At 40.1% G+C, this 18941-nt stretch overlaps 1 protein-coding gene across 2 annotated transcripts in view; it reads left to right on the top strand.

Annotated features, from left to right (window-relative positions):
• Grm7 (glutamate metabotropic receptor 7) overlaps nt 1-18941 on the top strand; it is a 797874-nt gene that overhangs the window by 746079 nt on the left and 32854 nt on the right. The window contains exon 10 of one of the 2 annotated variants that reach the window (XM_046425529.2): nt 1489-1580. The exons of the other annotated variant lie outside the window; for it this stretch is intronic. Coding sequence (XP_046281485.1) covers nt 1489-1559 — 71 coding nt within the window. The 3' untranslated portion in view covers nt 1560-1580. The remainder of the gene's footprint in view (nt 1-1488; nt 1581-18941) is intronic. 2 annotated transcript variants of the gene reach the window in all.

The following is an 18941-nucleotide window of genomic DNA, read 5'->3' as shown; positions in this document are numbered from 1 at the left end:
TTATTTAATTTTTATTTATACAAGTAAGATTTCTGTAATGAGGGGTTCAGTAGAGCCTAAACTGATTTGGATATTTTCAGATTTATCTAACGTGGTCCCTCTTCAACATTCCTTTCCAAGAAGGGAACTTTAGTCATTTGTTTCCTGATTTTGGCATCTTTCCCTGTACTCTCTACTACTGATTTACCTACCATATGTGAGTTCATGGTGAACATAATGATGCCAAATAAATAGAAGGACATGGTTGTGCTTGGTCTGTCTTTCACTGATGGCCCCAAGGATCCTTTCCAAGTTGGATGGATAATGTCACTAAGAGATAGCATGGCTGTATAGGGACGGGTGGATGAAGTCTTCTTCCTCCTTCACCTGTCCTGGTCATAACCAGAAGGTACTCAGAGTTCTCCTCTGGTCTTGTGCTTTCCTTGGTAAAGGATCACAGTACATAACAATGAGAGGCCTCAAACTACTTTTGACCTAAGTAAGACACCATCCATTTTCTAAGCCAGTGTCCCCTCAAAGCACAGGGAAATACCTCAACTACGTAAGTTGCCTGTGGATTGCCTTCAAAAACCTGGACATGGAAGGCAGGTGGACAGCTCGGGACACAACCCCATCCTGGAAGTAGAGATATAGGTCTGATAAATGACCTTGAAACAGAGGCTGAACAGATACTAGATAAAAGATGGTATTAAGCAGATGAACATATTGTAGAGGCCATTTCAAGAATCAAATATTTTATATTTGATTTCAAATATAAAATAATTTAAAGATGAGTCTATATTCTGATACTGCTTTTCTTTCACTACCAATTCTCTATTTACCATAAGGAGAACACGTAACTGAAAATCTTGAGTTTCTCTTGAAGAAAGCAATTACACCAAAGAGTAGAAGTGTGGCTAGGAGGAGGCATTTGAGCACACACAAACACACACACACACACACACACACACGAAACCTCTTCTGCTGCTGGAAAATGGATGTGGGTACCCAACTCTACGCAAGCCACGATGCCTCGAAACTTCTGGAACACACTCCAGTGCTGTGTTCATTTGTCACAGTGCTTTGCTTTGTTTTGGCTTCTTCATGTGTTTGGAATCTTAGCATTCTCGACATTACGCTACTTGTTTCATCTCTCTAGACTAGCATTGCAGATGGTCAGTGTGACCGGCTAGGCTGAGACAAGAGGCATGGCCAGAGGAAGCAAACGATGCTCAGAGCAGATAGATGAGTTATTTGGAAGCTGGTTCCCTCAGCTGGTCCAACCCAAGAAAGTAAACCCCAGAGGCACCAATACTCCCATGTTCAGAGGTACCTGAATTGTGGCAGACTGGTCTACAAAAGGCTACCAAACCCCCTCAAAGAGGGGACATGATATCTGTGGTCTCTATCGCAGCCTCTTCTGCAGAAAGAAAACTAATAATAATAATGGAAAGAAAATCTCTGTGCATATTTATTTTATATATACCTATATATTTACTTTTCCTGTAGACTGTATCCCACCAGTAAGAAAGAGTGTACAAAAGTCTGTCACTTGGTACACTATTCCACCAACAGTATAGCTTTTGACTGCTTTCCAAAAGGTAAGAAAACAATCTAATTTTTATTTGTATATGTGTTCTTGTCTACACCGCAAATTAGACATGTTTCCATGAGAACTGTGCATGACAATCTATAAGTCTACCTATAGGAAGAATATGCATTTGAAAAGATGGTATCAATAAGCTGTGTGCCAGTAGCCGCCATTGGTCACGTGCCTGGTATATGTTCTGAAGAATATGTTTACGAGTGTGTGCACATTTGTCTCTCCTAAGCAACGAGCCTGTAATTGCAGAGAACGGGTGCTGGTCACTCCACTACATGTTTTACTTTATCCAGTGGTGAGAAATCATTTTGAAATGCATGTTTTCACATTCTGGCAATGTAGAATGCTTACAGGGAAAGAAGGGAGACATTTACAAACCTAGGGAGATAAATGTTTGTTCTGGTTTATTGTTATTAAATATATTCAAAGTAACATACATGGTCCCAGAATTGTATGCATTGAAACAACACAAATGGCTGATCCCTACCAGCCTAAGGCTGCCTTGGTTCCTTTTTGCAGCAAAGACATAATAAAGAAAGACTGACTGGCTGGGCTTGATAATTCGTAGCTCAATGTTCTGCCTCTGAGAAACTTAACTCATTGCAATCATCTCTTAGAAGCCAGAGAGGGGTCCAACAAACTACATGGGTCTAAAGATGAATTTTAATAGTAGTCGAACCCAGAGATTACCAACATATGTACCAAATGTATTCAAACTGAGAACTTGGAGAAATGACAACCTGTGTGATCGGTGAACTGGCCACGTGAATCAAATGACCTCAGAATGTCCATTGATTCCCCATTTAGGATCTCACTGACAAATGTATGCTCTCAAACAATAGCATTAGTAGCATTATTATCATTTCCTGATCCCAGCCTAAACAATGGAAAACAACCCTTGGCTTGGCAAGCATCCTCGCCCGGCTGGAGTCAGGGCCCTGCAGACTGGAAAAATGAACAGTCAACACCCTGGAGTCCAGTTATTAAAATGAGGTGGTAACTATGAATAAAAGGATCCCTTCTGAGTTCCTCTAAACTTCCTCTTGTGCTTGTTTAAAAACAAAGACCCACCTCCATCTCTAGAGAGGTCCTGGGAGAGAGTAAGCCAGGAGCCACGTCATGGGAGGGAACAATACTGCTTAATAACGTGGACTGGCTTTCTTTCCCCATGTCGCTATCATGGGACTTGTTATCAGATCATTGCTCTGTTTGTTCCCATCTTTGTTTTTGTAATGATATTCTGAATACAAATAACATTTTGCTCTTTTTTAAAAAATCCATTTAGCACTCTAAGATAGGACAAGAGTACTTTCAAAGAGTAATTACATTTCCTGTTGATTTCAGATGGATGCCAACAACTCCGTCTTTAATTTCAGATGTATTGTTCACATAGTTATTTCCTTTTTCCGTATCAACATGATCTGTCCTAGATTTTAAATAGGGCATTCTTCTCTACAGTGAATATGTAACTGTATTCCAGTGAGATTTCAAGTTTTTGCAGTACAAGTGCTTGTCAAAACACTGCAGCTCATCGTTTTAATAGTCCTTTTACACGAGACTTCCTGAGAATAAATGAGAAGAAATTTTCTCTGGGTGAGAAAAAAATGATTTAATCTCAATCCATTAAAAAATTCTCTTTAGTTTCATTGTAAATTGATGCTTTTTGGCTTAAAGGGAATAAGATGAAAATATTTTCAAGTCTGTTTCAGTTAAAAAATGCTTTTAGAGCATGATGTTTAGGAATATACTCAACCTGTTCACTAGGATTGTCTTGCTTCAAAGATTCTGATTAGAGAGATTCAGAAAGACTAAGCAGGGAAGTCCCATCACAAGTGAAAGAAAATAATATGATCTCTACCAAGGAATTTTTGCCAGTTCATCATTCTGTTTCTTCCATATTTGTTTTTCTAATGGTATTCTGAATGCAAATACTGTTTGGTCTCATTTTTGATCAATTTACAGCTGGCTTTACAGATTCATAATAAACATCATACGAGAATGGAAGACTGTCTAAGTTACATTTATTCAAGTAGAGGGTGATTCACCACACAGGGTCAATAACGAGACGGATCCGCTTGGGGGACCAGGGAGAGATGGCGCCATGTGTTGTATGGTAGATCCATTTCTATGTGATGGTTTTTGAGAAGATGAAATACAGTAAACTATAGATTTAAGAGGGGAGTTTCTACTACTGTGCTATTCAACCCTGTTTCAGCCACACTGCTGAAATACTACATATAGCAAATCTAAACAGGACAAACGATGTTAGGAACTGTATTCCATATGACGCCTCTCCTTAAAAGCACCCTCCTGTGATAAACATTATGAGCCGGCATCCACAAAATCCATACTGCCTCCATCTATCATCTAAACATTCATAAACATTACAGGTCTACGAGGAATTATCCATCTAAAGACATTTATTTTAAAATCCAATTAAGAAAGAAAAAAATGATTACTGTGGCATTATCATAAGGCAAGAACAGATTGTTTTTCAGGAGTTCCAGTTTCACACCACAAAAAAAGGTTTGGAGTTAAAAAACTTTAAAAGAGTTTAAGTGGGACAGAGAAATCCTGACTCATGATTTTTACAAGATTTTGTTTCCATGATTATCACTGACATCTCACTAATTTATGAAATGGCATTATAAAAGTTTTATTCCTTGTTTCTTGTTGTTAATATGATGGGATTATTTAGCACTTGTAAGATTTATGGAATCCTGCCAGGCAAGTTTTGGGATCATATCACAACGTCCCTCTTTAACATTCAACATGATTCTAACTCAATACCACCTTAATTTAAAATCCACTTTGACACACTCTTAAGTAAAGGACTGCAAAGAATAGAAATGATCTGACATTGAATCTCCTCAGAAATAAAAACAGCCATGAATCTCTTTGGTATCTCTGTGAAATACCTGCATTACTCTCATTAGGTGTGCTCTCTCATCATCAGGTGTGCTCTCTCATCACACCTTCCCAAACCAATTAATACCTGTCATCTGTGTTCTGCAACTCTGGGTTCTAAGTAAAGAATGGACTATGAGCACAAGCAGCTAATTCTCCTACTAGTTCTTAGCAGAAAAGAAAAGCACACATCAGCTGGGCACAGTGACACACACCTATAATCCCAGTGCTTGGAAGACTCAGGCAGAGGATCCCAAGTATGAGGCCAGCCTGGGCAACTTAGTGAGGCCCTAAGTAACTCAGTGAGACCCTGTTGCAAAATGGACTGGGGATGGGACTCAGTGGTTAAGCACTCAGATTCAAAACCTGGGACCAAAAAAAAAAAAAAAAAAAACCCAAATTGAGAAATGTACATTTCATGCCCCAAACTCATGAAAACTATAGGTTTTAAAATTCAACACTGCCCTGCACTATGTGGTTAAGATATATAAACCTTAACAATAGTCCTAAGTTGGATCAATCAAACATATGTTGTTGAACACTTCTCCTGTGAGCCAGCCCTGAACTGACTAGAGACAAGGGTCACAAGTGGATAGGGTCCTCAGGGAGTTCAGATCTGATGGCAGACTCAGAATTAAGCAACTACCATTAGGTAAAGTGATTAAGTTTCCTTTTTTCTATGAGATTTTAATATAAAAGCCTGGCAAATCCCAGGCTGGCAACCTTACTTAAAACCTAGTAGGTACCCAGTTAATATTTATGAGTTAATAATTATTTTTAATAAAATACACACTCTCTGACCTCAAGGTGAAACTGGATTCTTCCAGATCATGTCCAAAGTCACAAACCTTGAAAAGATCAGTGGTTTTCTCTGATGTCACAGATTTCAAAGTGCATTGCACTTGTGTACAAAAAAAAAAAAAAAATGTTGTACAACACGTAAAAGAGACATCAAGGTTACCCCACATTTATGTATTTAGTATCTTTTGCTGTGCTGAACCTGTATGTGAAACAAGTTTCATGCCTATCTATTTTCTTTTATGGACTACAGATGTCTGTACAATTTTTCTTTCAAAGCACACATGAACTTGAAAGTTTCCATGAAGATGGATGCTAAGCACGTAACTTCAAATGCTTTTGATTCTAATTTGATTAAAAAATTATGAACCATCTATTTGGCTGTTTTCTGATTTTTTTAGTTCATTTTCTTAGAGCCAGCTACTCAGGGCAAATTTTGTCTTTTAGTCCTCAGGTATCATTTACATTTTAAAAGTTTGTGATCTAAACCAAGGTCAGTTCATTTCTGCAATCCTTCTTCTCCCAGCTATTCTAAATGAGCATTTTCCCAACAGTTAAGAGACAATGACTTGTATTTCCTCTTACTAAAGACCTATCTCAACTTTGCAGTTTTTTTTTTTTTATTTCTTTATTTTTTGCCAGTACAATGGAGCTTGGATGCATTTTAAATTAACTTTCTCTAGGAATCAAAGGTAATCATTATTTCTCTTTATAATCACCATGAATATTCTCATTATTTTTCTTTTCAAGTTGAAGATGAGTTTTGAATGCCCTCTCCACTCCGTCCTTTTTCAGAGTAACCTCAGCTTGAGGACGGGTCTTCAACTTTTGTTGTTGCTGAGCCGTTCTGAATGCTTAGAAGATCATACCATGAGTCGGCAACCCCCCTTGCAGTAAGTGTTGCTTCGAGTCTGGGTCATGACCTTGCATGTATTGTCCATTTCTCTGGGCAAAAACAAGGACAACTGGACTGGGAATCCAACCCTGGTTCTGGATACTTGGGGTGTCATACTTTGCTCATGTCAGGGATCTCTGATTGTGGATTAGTCACATTCTATGCAGTCCTCAAGTTTCTGCTTGAACTATCACCTTGGTTAAAATGAAAACGAGCCTTTCCTGCTGGGACACCATGAAGGCAGCACAGCGTGCTGTGTAGGAAAGCCTTTCTTTCTAAGAGCTGTACATAGCAAAGTGGCAGTGCTGGTCCCCACTTAACCTCTGGACATTTTAATTGGCTAATTTTGTAGTTACTTATCTTGTCTACCATAAACCATCAGAGTTGGAAGGGGGTGACTTAGGAAAGGTTGCCCAATGTCACTGGCAACCTGGATATGTACAACAAGCTCTGAGACGGGTCAGTAATAATCTTCTGGTTTGGTGAAACTGACAGAGTGTCACTCAGAAGACTGCAGTGGGACAGGCAGACTCATACCATCTCATCTGTGAACAACTCCATGTGATTAATTTGGACAGGTCACCCCAGGCCAGCTAGCAAGCTCAGGAACATTTATTTATAAGCACAAATAATAGTTCTAGTAAGTCTTGAGTGACAGAAAAGTGATGATATGAAACATAGGCCAGCTTAGAATAAAATGGCTCAGAGATCTCTATTGATGCTTTTACATCAAATATGGAGCTGCCCTGGAGGGCCAGGCTCATTTACCTGTCTTCAAATGCCTAGCATGGTGCTCTGCAGTAGTAAAATAATATTAATTATGATAATAATTGCACCATATTATTATCCCCATTGCTATATAGGGTTTACCAAGAACTCAACCTTGCTGGGCATAGGAAGAAACTAAGACTCAGAGCTCTATACCAACTTACCAGCAACATACACAATAGTGGCAGAGTAGATTCCTGTGCTCACATCTGTGAACAGAGACCTCTCCTGAAATTGAATGTAACAGGACCAAGTATTTCCTATTTTCCACTGCCATTCTAATGAGCGTTTACTGTCCAGAGGCCCTCAAATTCCTGAAAATGAGGTGGATCCTCTAGGATTTCAAGGTAGAAATTTCATCTCACTCAGGCCATTATAAAATTAGATGCACTTTTTTCCCTTCATCTTGCAACTGCAATACCACTTGATGCCATCTCAGTTCCTCTTGGGTTCTTTGAGTGGCCAGAGCTGGATGCACTCAACTCTGGAGAATTCACTGAAATCCACCAAAGAGCACACAGTGAGGTCCACTCATTATTCTGAGAGCAATCTTCATTAAGTTAAAATCAGGAGTCTTTATATATTTAGGTTAAATTTTACATGGGAACACAAGTAAAGCCAATTAAATTCAAAAGAGGATTTGTTAGAATAAAAGTGTAAAAACTTCATTTCCACTGTAGCTCCATCACCTGCTCTTCCTCTCTCTGCATTTGCCACAGCAAAGCTCAATAAAGAAACTTAGCACCAGGGTCATTATCATCAGTATAGCTGAAAATTTGATTTAAGGTAGCCTCCTTGGGTTAGCATGAAAAAATGCTAGATTTTCATTCTAAGAACTTAATTCCTTTTTCTCCGGTTTTTGCTCACGTTTGCAAATTTCCTTTGCACATTAATTTCCTATGGTTTGCCAAAGTCCAGATTTGAGCTGTTGTTTCTCTTCAGGTAGAAAATGCCACTGCCATGACCATCTGTGCAGCCCATATAGTCAGGCGTTTGTCCAAGGCAAGTATCTGTCTATATCCTTCCAAGTATCCTTAGTAAGAATTACTACGCAGCCCACCAACAAATTTAATGAATAAAAGGGACCTGGTCCAGTTGGTACAAGCTTACTCACCAGGGGATCCCTATACAATGTCCTATCAGTACACCAAAATCATCAGGAAAAAATTACACCAAATGAGTTGTGAGATTATTATCATTGATGCAAAGCAGAAAAGCCTGGCTCTTCAGAAAAGATCATCTCTCTGGACCTCAGTTTCCTTATCTGTAAGATTTTATATCACTGAGTAGTTTGAATGAGTAAATACAGCAGGTAAAATAGAGTTGGCACAGTATCTATACAAAGGTTAATTGTTCATTGTGCTATGATGTCACCTTAAAGTGACTGGACTTTTCTGTTTCTACTTCCTCTAGGAAAGAATCTCGAAGATTCCAAGCTGATAGCCTTCTATCTGATCTCTTCTGTGTATTCTCTTTCTGTACTATGTACAATAAAGTTTGAGAGTATCCAGCAATCTATCTACATCTCATTTTTGTCCTGAAAACCTGAAGGACTTTCAGATGGAAATATCAATACGTTTCCTGTGTTGTCTTCAACCTATTTAGTATTGATCCATTTTGGAGTGATGGTGCCTTAGAGCCCAAATTTCACTGCACTACCAAATGAGCTATGAGGGAAATCACACTGAAAACACACTTAGTTTTCATTTAATCTCACAACATAGAACATATTCTTGACTTCAGGCATAAACACATTCAATAGGATCAGCACTGTGGTGATCTATCAATTAGCAGGACCTGTTCATAACTCAGGTATTATAACTCCAATATTTAAGGAAATATCAAGGACTGGTTTTAAAAAAAAAAAAACATAAACCCTATTTATGGCAGAAAATTTGCCACAAAGAAATCTTTGGAAATACCTTTCTATTTATAGTTTTCAGACTAATTCAAAGCATTTTTCGTCTAACCTCGTGCCCATCTGAGACTCACCTATATTTAACAAGCTTCCCCATGACTCATGCATATCCATGTTTGGAAAACTGCTTTTCTTAATTCTGCCTGGTATTCAATACATGAAATAGGACATTGATCATGACTTTTTACACAGTCAAGTATCTTCTAAGACATTGGAGTGACATGGTTTTGGAAAAGCATTTTGGTTATTACTTAGGTGTCAGGTACCATATCCTGTCCCCAGGATTGCATCTCTTAACTGTCTGTCTGCTATTTCGAGGTCCCCTCTCAAGGGGTATCCAGACTGGTGTCATAGACTAAATAAGGCTGGCTCTAATTGCTTCAGTGGGAATACACAGCACAGCTGTTTAAAGCTCAATCTCCATGACAACACCCAATAAGAAGCTAGGTCAATGTTTCTTTTCTCCTATACTCCGTGGGCCACAGTGACTTTTGTAGGCAAAGTGAGTTGATGGATCTTCATACAATCATTTCAAGCAGCTCAGGAGGTCAACTCTGTATTTGGCTCTGAAGCCCTCAAAGAGATTTAATGATTTTAAATCTTCATTTGAGCTCTTCATGTTATACCTAATCAGGTAGTGAAAACAGGGTGGCTTTTACTCATCACTGCTGGTGACACTGGCCATGATCTTATGGAGAAGCAGTAGGGTGCCCAGGTGAGACTGAGGCTGCCAGAGCCTGTGCTCCTGGGATGCTGTATCCAGCTGCCCTGTACACCACATGGTGATGGGAGCACACCACTTGCTCTTGAGGCCTCTGTTTTCTCGTCTTCAGAGTGGGAACAATGTAAGTCAATACCTCAGAGGCTTAATGGGATTCAATGGCTTAATCCATAGAAAATGCTGAACACAGCATCTGGCGTATCACACCATCCTAAATGATTTGTTATTACCACCTCTTCCTCTGTCGTCAATTGCACTGTGCCTGACAGTTAGTTGTACAATAGCCACCGGCCACATGTGGCTGCTTAAATTAACCAGAATGAAAATTACATATTTTGCTTCTCAGATGCATGAGAAACATTTCAAGTGCTCAGTAAGTGCACATAGCTAGCAGTTAGTTACCACACTGAATGGCAAAGATACAGACCCTTTCTGTAACCACAAAGGGGTCAGCACGGAGCCACAGATTAGAGAAAGTAAAAACAAGGATAAGAAGTTCCTTTGCAGAAGAGCTACATCTTTCTTTTTTCTCAGCCTTCCCTTTTGCTTATGGAAATGGTCTACCAGTTGACTCCGAAAGCATGGGGCCTATTTCTTTTGCAGGTTCTAGTAAAAAGAGCTTTACATTGTATAGAGGGTAATAAATATTATGAACAACAACAAGAACCTTGTTGGCCAAAAATGGTTTTCTCTTGCTTGGAAAGATTTCCCCAGTCCCTTTCTTGAGCTATTTGCAGTGCAGTGTTTATTGCTTCTATAGGTGAACATCCTTCTTGCAGCAGAAAGGCTGCTTTGTTTTGATCACCACCCCAATGGCAGCAATCTGAGTTATTTACTTGCCATGCCACTGTCTACATGGGAAAGGCCTACTTAAATATTCAAGGATACAGAGACAGCCTTCATCTGACCTTGAGGCATTTCTCAACACTCTTCACCTATGATTGGTCAACTGGGGATGGTGGTGTTGGCTGGAACACATTTGGTGTTCCCTGGAGAGCGAAACTGTCCTGTTGTGTTGTGTCCAAATTGTCCATGCTAGTCCCTGGCATCCTTTTCTGGCAGGTGCTTTGTGACTATTTGAGAATTAAAAAAACAAAAACAAAACAAAACAAAAAAAACACATTCAGGCAAAGAACAGAACTGTGGCTATCAAATTTTCCACAAGCCTAAGTTCTGTATGAATCCCAAGTAGTGTGTAAGGATGTACCCTGGCCAAAGGCATTCCTGCTGTTGGAAAGGTGGGAACAAGAGCAAGAGTGAGATGCTTAATCCCCAGCAGCTCCATGAATCTCTGCTATCTCATAAGCTCATATGACAAGGAACCCATGCTGTGAAAAGGCCAGAGAGAGGAGAGAAAGGACTTTCTTTCTGTGAACTTGCACACAGAGCTGTTTTTTCTTACAGAAAAAAATTGATAATATCTATCACTAAATCTTGTCAATAAAACGATATCAACAAGGTTTTAGAAGGACAGGAAAAAAAAGAAAAAATCTATCCAATCTGAACAAGTTCCATCATCATCAATTACGAGTTATAATCAATTTGTCCTTATCCATCCTTCTGCAGATGCACTTTCCTATTTATTTGTACACAGGGCATCTCTTCATTTTGAAGGAATCTGGCTTGAGTAGGTGACATTATCCTCATTTTCCTCATTTACAAACCAAGCTCAGGGAGGTTCAGAAAGTCATCCAAGGAGACAGAGACACCAACGCTGAGAACTCATTCTGATCTCGTTACACCCAGGCAATTCTTCGTTAAAGAGCTGCAGTATCTTCAAACTGACAAGTTAATTTTTAAGCCAAGGCAAGAACAACAGATCCATCATTATGAAGATCCATATTCACAGTACAGTCTGCAAACAAGATTTTTGTTCTCTACTACCCATAGATGATCTCTAGCAAAAAGCATTGTAGGTCACCTTACCTAGGAGAACAGAGAGCTCCAGCCACTATGAGACTAAAGACTGACAGCTGTAGAAGGAAGACGAGTTATTAATTCTGGATAGTAATGTGTGCTGCGCATGTCCTCAAGGCAATCAGGCAGGCATGGCTGACATGTGAGTCCCATTGTGTAAGGGAATGGCATTTCAACACAACACTACCTCCTTGCCAGACACACTGACACATACTAAGTAAGATATGTAAGGAGGGCTCAAAGTAGGTGACAGGGCAGAAGGACATCCTAACTTTGGCTCCAAGAATATAGCAAACACAGGAGAAGATAGGGTCCTGGGCATAGGGCTTATCAGAAGTCTGAGCCCATGGAAGGGCAAGCAGCTGTACTGGGGAGCACATATGGCATACTAAACACAGCCACCAGCCAAAATTCCACATGCATAATACACACTCATTTAACTGTATAACCTTACGAGATAGGCATCATCAATGTCATTTTACAGGTGAGGAAAGTGAAGCACAGAGAGGTGCAACTTTCTCAAAGTCACATAGACAGTACGTAGAGGATTTGAAAGACAAGCACAGGTCACTTGGGCTCACAGGTCCATGCTCCTAATCAAGACTGCCTCCTACAGTAGGTAAAAGATATGCTTAAAGTAGATCTATATTTTTCTCCAAAATAGCCACAAAAGAGCTGCCCAGCCCTGGTCCTTCTGACATTTTGGGATGGATAATTCTTTATTGCCAGCTAAATATCCTACCATGTTTAGAAGGATGTAGGATGTTTAGCAGCATCCCTGGCTTCTACCAACTGGGTACCAGGAGCAGCTCTACCCTGCAGCTGTGCATGTTGAAAAGACACATACACACATACTCTCCAAATATTTCCAAATGTTTTCCAGAGGCATGGGTGAGAACCATGCTGTAGCACATAATGGTAAGGCTAGTGAATGGCAGGAAACAGTTATTACAATTCAACTGTGAATAGCCTCCAGGATGTGCTCTATAGTGACCAAGGTGCCATCTGAGGTTCAGGTCCTGAGGAACCCCAGAGCAAAGACAACATGCAGAATCAGACAAGAGGTTTCAGGGGAGGCAGTGAGTTCTTCGGAATTTTCACCTTCAGAAAAGATGCTTTCTCAAGTCTATATAATTCCTAACTGAGGATGGCAAAGGATCATCACAGGAAAGAAAAAGTTTGGGCAAATATTTGACCCAGTGGCCTTAGGAGGTGATCAATCCCTGACCCAGAAGTTCAGAACTTGAACTTCCATTTCTGGATCTTACAAAAAGTGGATCATCCAATTTTTCAGAAGCAGATGCAATGCCAGGATCCCCACCATCCTGTAAACACCATCATGGTTATATAAACTTTAAAGAGGCCCTCAGAGCCCTTATATTTACACTTAGTGACAATAGGAAACATGGAAGTACTCTACCCCATGTCTCCATGTGAGCAAATATTTCAAACCAAAAGAGGAGGTTTTCACAGCATTTCTCCTTCTATAGTGACCATGTTACTATTATAAATCAAAGTGTGAAATATGGTCAAAAAGGTTTTTGCTGGTACTGGTGACTGAATCAAGGGGCATTTTTCCATTGAGCTACATGCCTACTCCTTTTTGAGACAGAGTCTAAGACACCAGGCTGGCCTCTCACTTGTGATCCTCCTGTCTCAGGCTCCCGAGCATTAGGATCATAGGTGTGTGCCACCAAGCTCAGCTTACAATTTTTTGCTTAAACAATGTTTATGCTTAAAATGGTAATTCATAACTGTACCTTACAATTCAATCCATTTTTTTTTAAATCACCTTTATTTTTTCCTTTTCTACTATTTGTTTTAGGCAAAGATTTCTTTATGATGTCATGGAGAGGATTAAATAAGATTTTCCTGGACCTCTACAATTCAGCTATGACCATTTTTAATGTAGTGCGATTCCAAACTTCCAGCCACTTTTATCTTTTGGAACATGGATTTCTCTTAAAATAACCTGATGGCTGACAGCATAGCTCAGTGGTAGAGGGCTTGTCGAATGTGTACAAGACCCTGAGTTTGATGCCTCAAAACACAACAAGACAAAACACACAATCAATCAATCAAAAGAAAACTTGATTTTCTAAGACAAGTTATCTGACCCCTCTGAGGAGGCAAGCTGTCCATCTTTGACTATAGAACCAGCTAAGGGTCAGAGCTGCTCTGATATGAGACATGGTGTAACCCTGGAATGAAACGTCTTCCCATCTTAGCTGCCTCTTCTGTCAACACAGGAAGTTGAATCCGTTCTGTCACCAGATTCTTTCAGGGATGGGTGAAAGAGACTCAGTTATGGGCATCCCTTCCTAACTAGCATAGAGGTGCATCATTCAGGACTTTTGGGGAAAGCAGACCTACCTCACAGCCTTATTCTCTGTTCAGATAAGCAGAAAAGCTGCCTTCAAAAGAAGCACATTTGCAGGGCATGGTGGCACATGCCTGTAATCCCAGCAGCTCATCAGAATTGCAAGTTCAAAGCCAGCCTCAGCAAAAGCAAGGCACTATGCAACTCAATGAGGCTCAGTGACTGAACGTCCCTGAGTTCAATCCCTGGTACCCACCTCCAAAAAAAAACAAAACAAAACAAGAAAGGCACACCTGATGAACATCCATCATCCCTCTCTGGCAGAGTCCTGCCCTACAACCCATCTTACAGAGGAGGTCTGAGTGACAGCCAGTAGCACCAGGGAGGCCAGAATTATACGTACCAAGTATTTAAACATAAGCAAACCCTAAGAGCAGCATCAAGAGCTTGACTTGCATTATAGTGGGAAAAACCCATGGCAGAGACCAACCAGCGCCTTCAACAACTATGGTTTTGAAAGGATACTCAAATCCTGTGTTTTAGGCTAGACCAGGTGGACATTAGGCTAAAGGTTTGAAATTTTAAACAAGCAGATTTTTTTTTCACCATGTTTTAGCTCGTCTTTGAAGAAGATTGCTAAGCTATGAGATTCTTCATAAACAGATTGTCATAAATATCCTGTATGTGCTTTTGTTCCTTTTGAGACAAGTTCAGTTTCTGATTAAACATGATAAATAATTAATCAAATCCCAGCACATCCAGGTAATAGCCACCAAGAAGTTTGCCTTCTGTACCAATGAAGGGAATCTAAGGATCCAGTCACACACATCTGCCATGTGTTGCTGGGGAAAGAGGACAATGAGCAGCCTGCAGCAACTTAAGGACCACAAACAACTGGCTAGCATGTAAATATCTGTGAGTAGATGGGATAATTTCACAAGATTAATTGATCAGTCCTAGCTGATACCTCCCTTCCCTTTAGAAATGGAAAAATACTTTCTACTCTCTAAGATGGATATCAACTGAACAGAAAGGAAATAGGACAGTACAATTCAGAAAATCTCATAAAGGTGATAGAAATTAAGATCTGTTTTTTCCCTTGTCCCCCAGAGAAGGAGAAAATATTTCGAGTTCTTGGGGACTGCCAATAGCAGGGGTGGCTTTGAAATCAGTGATATCCTCACTGATGCTTGGGACTGGGCAACAGAAACAGAAGGAACTTCACTGGCATGCTACCCTGCTTTTCTCAGATATTTTTCTTTCCCAGTGCCACTGTTCTCCTTGGCCAATGGAGGCCTGGCTCTGAAGTTCATTCAGAAAGACGTTACATGAGTGTGGTTGGCTGCTTTGATTTCATTTCATCCTGTTTGGCCTCAATAAAAGTCGGAAGAGTCTATGAAAGTGGTGGTAGAAGCTTCACTTAGAAAACTCTCTTAGCCCAAAGAGCTGGATGGTCAGCAAAAAGGATTCTTTTTTTTTTTAAATTTTTTTTAGAGAGAGAGAGAGAGAGAATTTTTTAATATTTATTTTTTAGTTTTCGGCGGACACAACATCTTTGTTTGTATGTGGTGTTGAGGATCGAACCCGGGCCGTACGCATGCCAGGCGAGTGCGCTACCGCTTGAGCCACATCCCCAGCCCTAAAAAGGATTCTTAACCAAAGATGTTCTGCACTAGAATTATTTGGAAGCCAAATAGAACAGAACTCAGTATTATTCATGCTCAGTGGATCTGCTAATCACTCACCATCTTCAATAAGACCTTTGCAGACACTAAGCTCCTTGATGGCAGGAACGACTTTTCTTCTCCTGGCCATTGCATCTTGACCATCTACCACAGTTCTTAACACATGGTAGACAGACCATCCATTTTTTGAGTTAGAGTGTAAAATACAGGGAAGTTGGCATGCATATATTTTCAACTAACATGAACTAAACCACAAATTTTATGGGGTGGCAGGGAGTTGAAGGAAGAGAAAGAAAATGGGGAAGAAATGTTCTTCCTGTTTTCTCTGTTCAACTTAGCACCAGGCTTCTCCTCCTAAGGGGGAAGCAAAGCCTTAACAGCAAAAACAATCCAACCAAGTAATTCTGGACTCTTCCACTACCTAAGTCCCAGGACTTTGCCTTATGTTTCTTAAAATTTAAGGTGATGTTTCTTAAAATTTTAATGTTTATACCATTACCCTAGGATCTTGTTAAAATGCAGGGATGGAATTTAATAGGTTACTTAGACACTGCATCTGGAACCAAATCCTGGGCGACTCCTATGCTGCTGGTCTTCAAACATCAAACACACTTTGGATAATATGGCTGTATGGGATGGCAAGGGGAAATTTTGATTACATCCAACATCTAGCATGTACATTGACTTTAAAACCTAATCCCCATGGAAGATGTGCATTTGCTAAACATAAGCACTTAACTAACCTCACAGAGTCACTGCATAATTAAATACTGAAGGTGAAAACTTGTATAATTCAACTGGCTATTGTCATCTAAGGGTGTTTCTGTCACCAAGCAGAAATCAACAGGGCTAGCAAAGTCGTCACTTCCAAATTACTTGGGAGTTATTCTGTACCTACAATTGTTTTAAACACCCTAAAGTTTAATAAAAGCATAAACAATAAAATATCCAAACCCCCTTTGCAATGCTGTATATACTGATCTTAATTACAGACTACAGATTTTTATTTGAATGCTAACAATAAGCTGGCTTCTAAATAATTAGGAGGAGGAGGGGATGTAACTTATCACCACTGCAATAGTCTCAGAGCATAAAAACACTTTTGTGATTCAAATGTCACTGTGACATTTTAAAAACTATGAAATAGATAGTAATGAAAAGAAAACTAATGCAAAAATTAATCTAACACAGGAGGCTAATGGCAAGATGATCACCATACTTGTTAGTATGGATGCTTTTCCTCCAGGGTTGTCAGCACACACTGCTCCTTTGAATGTGTTCAAAGGAACACCTTGTAACATATACCTGTGCCTGGGCCCTACTACTCAGGAGTCCATGTAACTGCTTCAGGATAAGGCTGCAGACAGCTGTAGTTTCAATATATAACTAAGGACAGCTATGCTCAGAACCATGCTTTCTAATCACGGACTCTCAACTCTCAGGAACTTGCTAAGAAGGTACATGACCCCAGGCTAAACTTCTCTGGCAGACTGGGACTCCTCAGTCTATGTTTTAACAAGTTCAGGTGTTATCTAATGCATGCTTCTGGAAGTTTGTTCCTTAGAAGACTGAAGATCCTTTTCAGTATCTCCACCCAGGGATTCCTACGGGAAATTCATGGGAAGATGGCACATTGACAATTTTCTGTTGAATGTCCTGTTAACCTGGGTTTTGGTTTTAATTGTAGATTGGCTCTGCTACCTCCAGTCCAAGAATCTTAGCAATGGGAGGGATCTTAGATTCATTTAAGGATTCAATTCTCACGGGATGCCATTTCCATTATATCCTTGGAGGCCTAGGGATATGGGGAGCCTACTACCACGTGGCCCAGTCTTTTCTATCTTCACATGCTTAACTAGGTGCACACTCTGTACCAAACGTACAAAGCTGTCCCATTTATTCCTGAAATGGGTGGTAGGACGTACACTTGACCCCTGCAGGGAAAGAGATTTTGAGCCACTTGGCTTCTTATAAAGTTTAAATCAAGTACTTTGTTTTAAGGCTACACAGAGAACTCATTTTCAGCAATGAGGACATTGGGGAATCTATGAAAACCTTGCTGAACAAAAATTATAAGTTATTTATAACTATGATTTCCAAGTTCAAAAATTTTAGAGAAGAGACGGAATCGTGAATTTGTGTCACATTTCAGAATCTAGTATTTCCAAAACTTTTAATGAAAATGAGAGCCATGAGCAGACTTTTCATATCAACTTCTATGCATGAGATTGCTATAAACAAGGCTTTGTAGCAATTTTCAAATTCTTGATAGAGATTATAAATGAAAACCTTGGTATGGATAGATGATGAAAGTGGTTTTTTTACAAGATAGAATTGCATAACACTTAAACTTATACTTAAAGAATAAGCTTCTCCTACTGAAAAATGTAATATTAAGATGCCTTATGAGAATGTGAATGGATTCTGAACCCAATCTGACCTTTTCTCCTCTCAAGTACTTTATATAAGGATGATGTTTTAATCTGGCAAGTACACAGGACCATTAGAACAATTATTAACACAATTAACCAGGATGCCTCCAGAAGGGTACATCAGTAGTTACAAATGGAAAGAAGTGTTAATGTTCATGAGAACACCATGGGATCAACTGGTGAACCTAGATCTTCAGAAGGCCCATCCAGCCATCCTTCCCTGCCATCCACAGCCACCTGGATCTCTGGGCACATTCCTTCCATAGGAGCTCAAGGGGCCTCTTGTCCACCACGGGCAGTGGAACGCACCACACCGATCTCCATGTGCAGATGGACGGAGCAGTCCCTCGAGGATGCTCCAGGCAGACTAGCATGCCCTTCACCTACAGGAACTCTCAGACACACCACCAGCTCCTCCTCTTGTCATGAAGACTTCAAGGCAGTCCCAGGGCCCCCGAAAACAGCAGCTCCTGGTAGATACACATCACTAGCATGGTTATCTCAAGCCTTGAATAACTGACCCTAAGTTTTAAGTCATAGCTTTGCACTGGAAATCAAGATGGCAACAAACTGGCCAGCTGTCCTTCCTATGCCATCCTTGGACCCCCTTTTCCTGCAAGGAGTGACTCAGGACAGATTTAACAGGGAACAACACCTGAAAACATCTCCTGATGAAAGTGATGATTCTTGGTGCTTGCGTTTATTTCAGTCACCCATTCCAGCTGGTGATCAACTCTCAAGTGTAGCAGCCAGCACCACACCCCATAATCATTATCCAAAGGAAGTCTACTCTGAAGCCCACATACATCAAAATGCCTTGGGGCTCTTGTGAATAGTATAGGATTACAGATCCAACAAAGTCCAAATAGATCATTGTACTGTAGCTTGTGACACAGATATAACAAATGTGCACCTGCTCCTGGCCCGGGCCTCTGTCAATTCAGAAATACAAGGAACTGTGGAATTTAGCAGTAGAAATCAAGAGCAGTTTTCTTAAG

This window comes from Marmota monax, unplaced genomic scaffold, assembly GCF_021218885.2.
Source record: "Marmota monax isolate L192 unplaced genomic scaffold, Marmota_monax_Labrador192_F-V1.1 WCK01_AAM20220418_F8-fsc00028, whole genome shotgun sequence".
Lineage (NCBI taxonomy): Eukaryota > Metazoa > Chordata > Mammalia > Rodentia > Sciuridae > Marmota > Marmota monax.
Note: the sequence above shows the minus strand (reverse complement) of the source record. Positions and strands in the feature narration are given on the sequence as shown.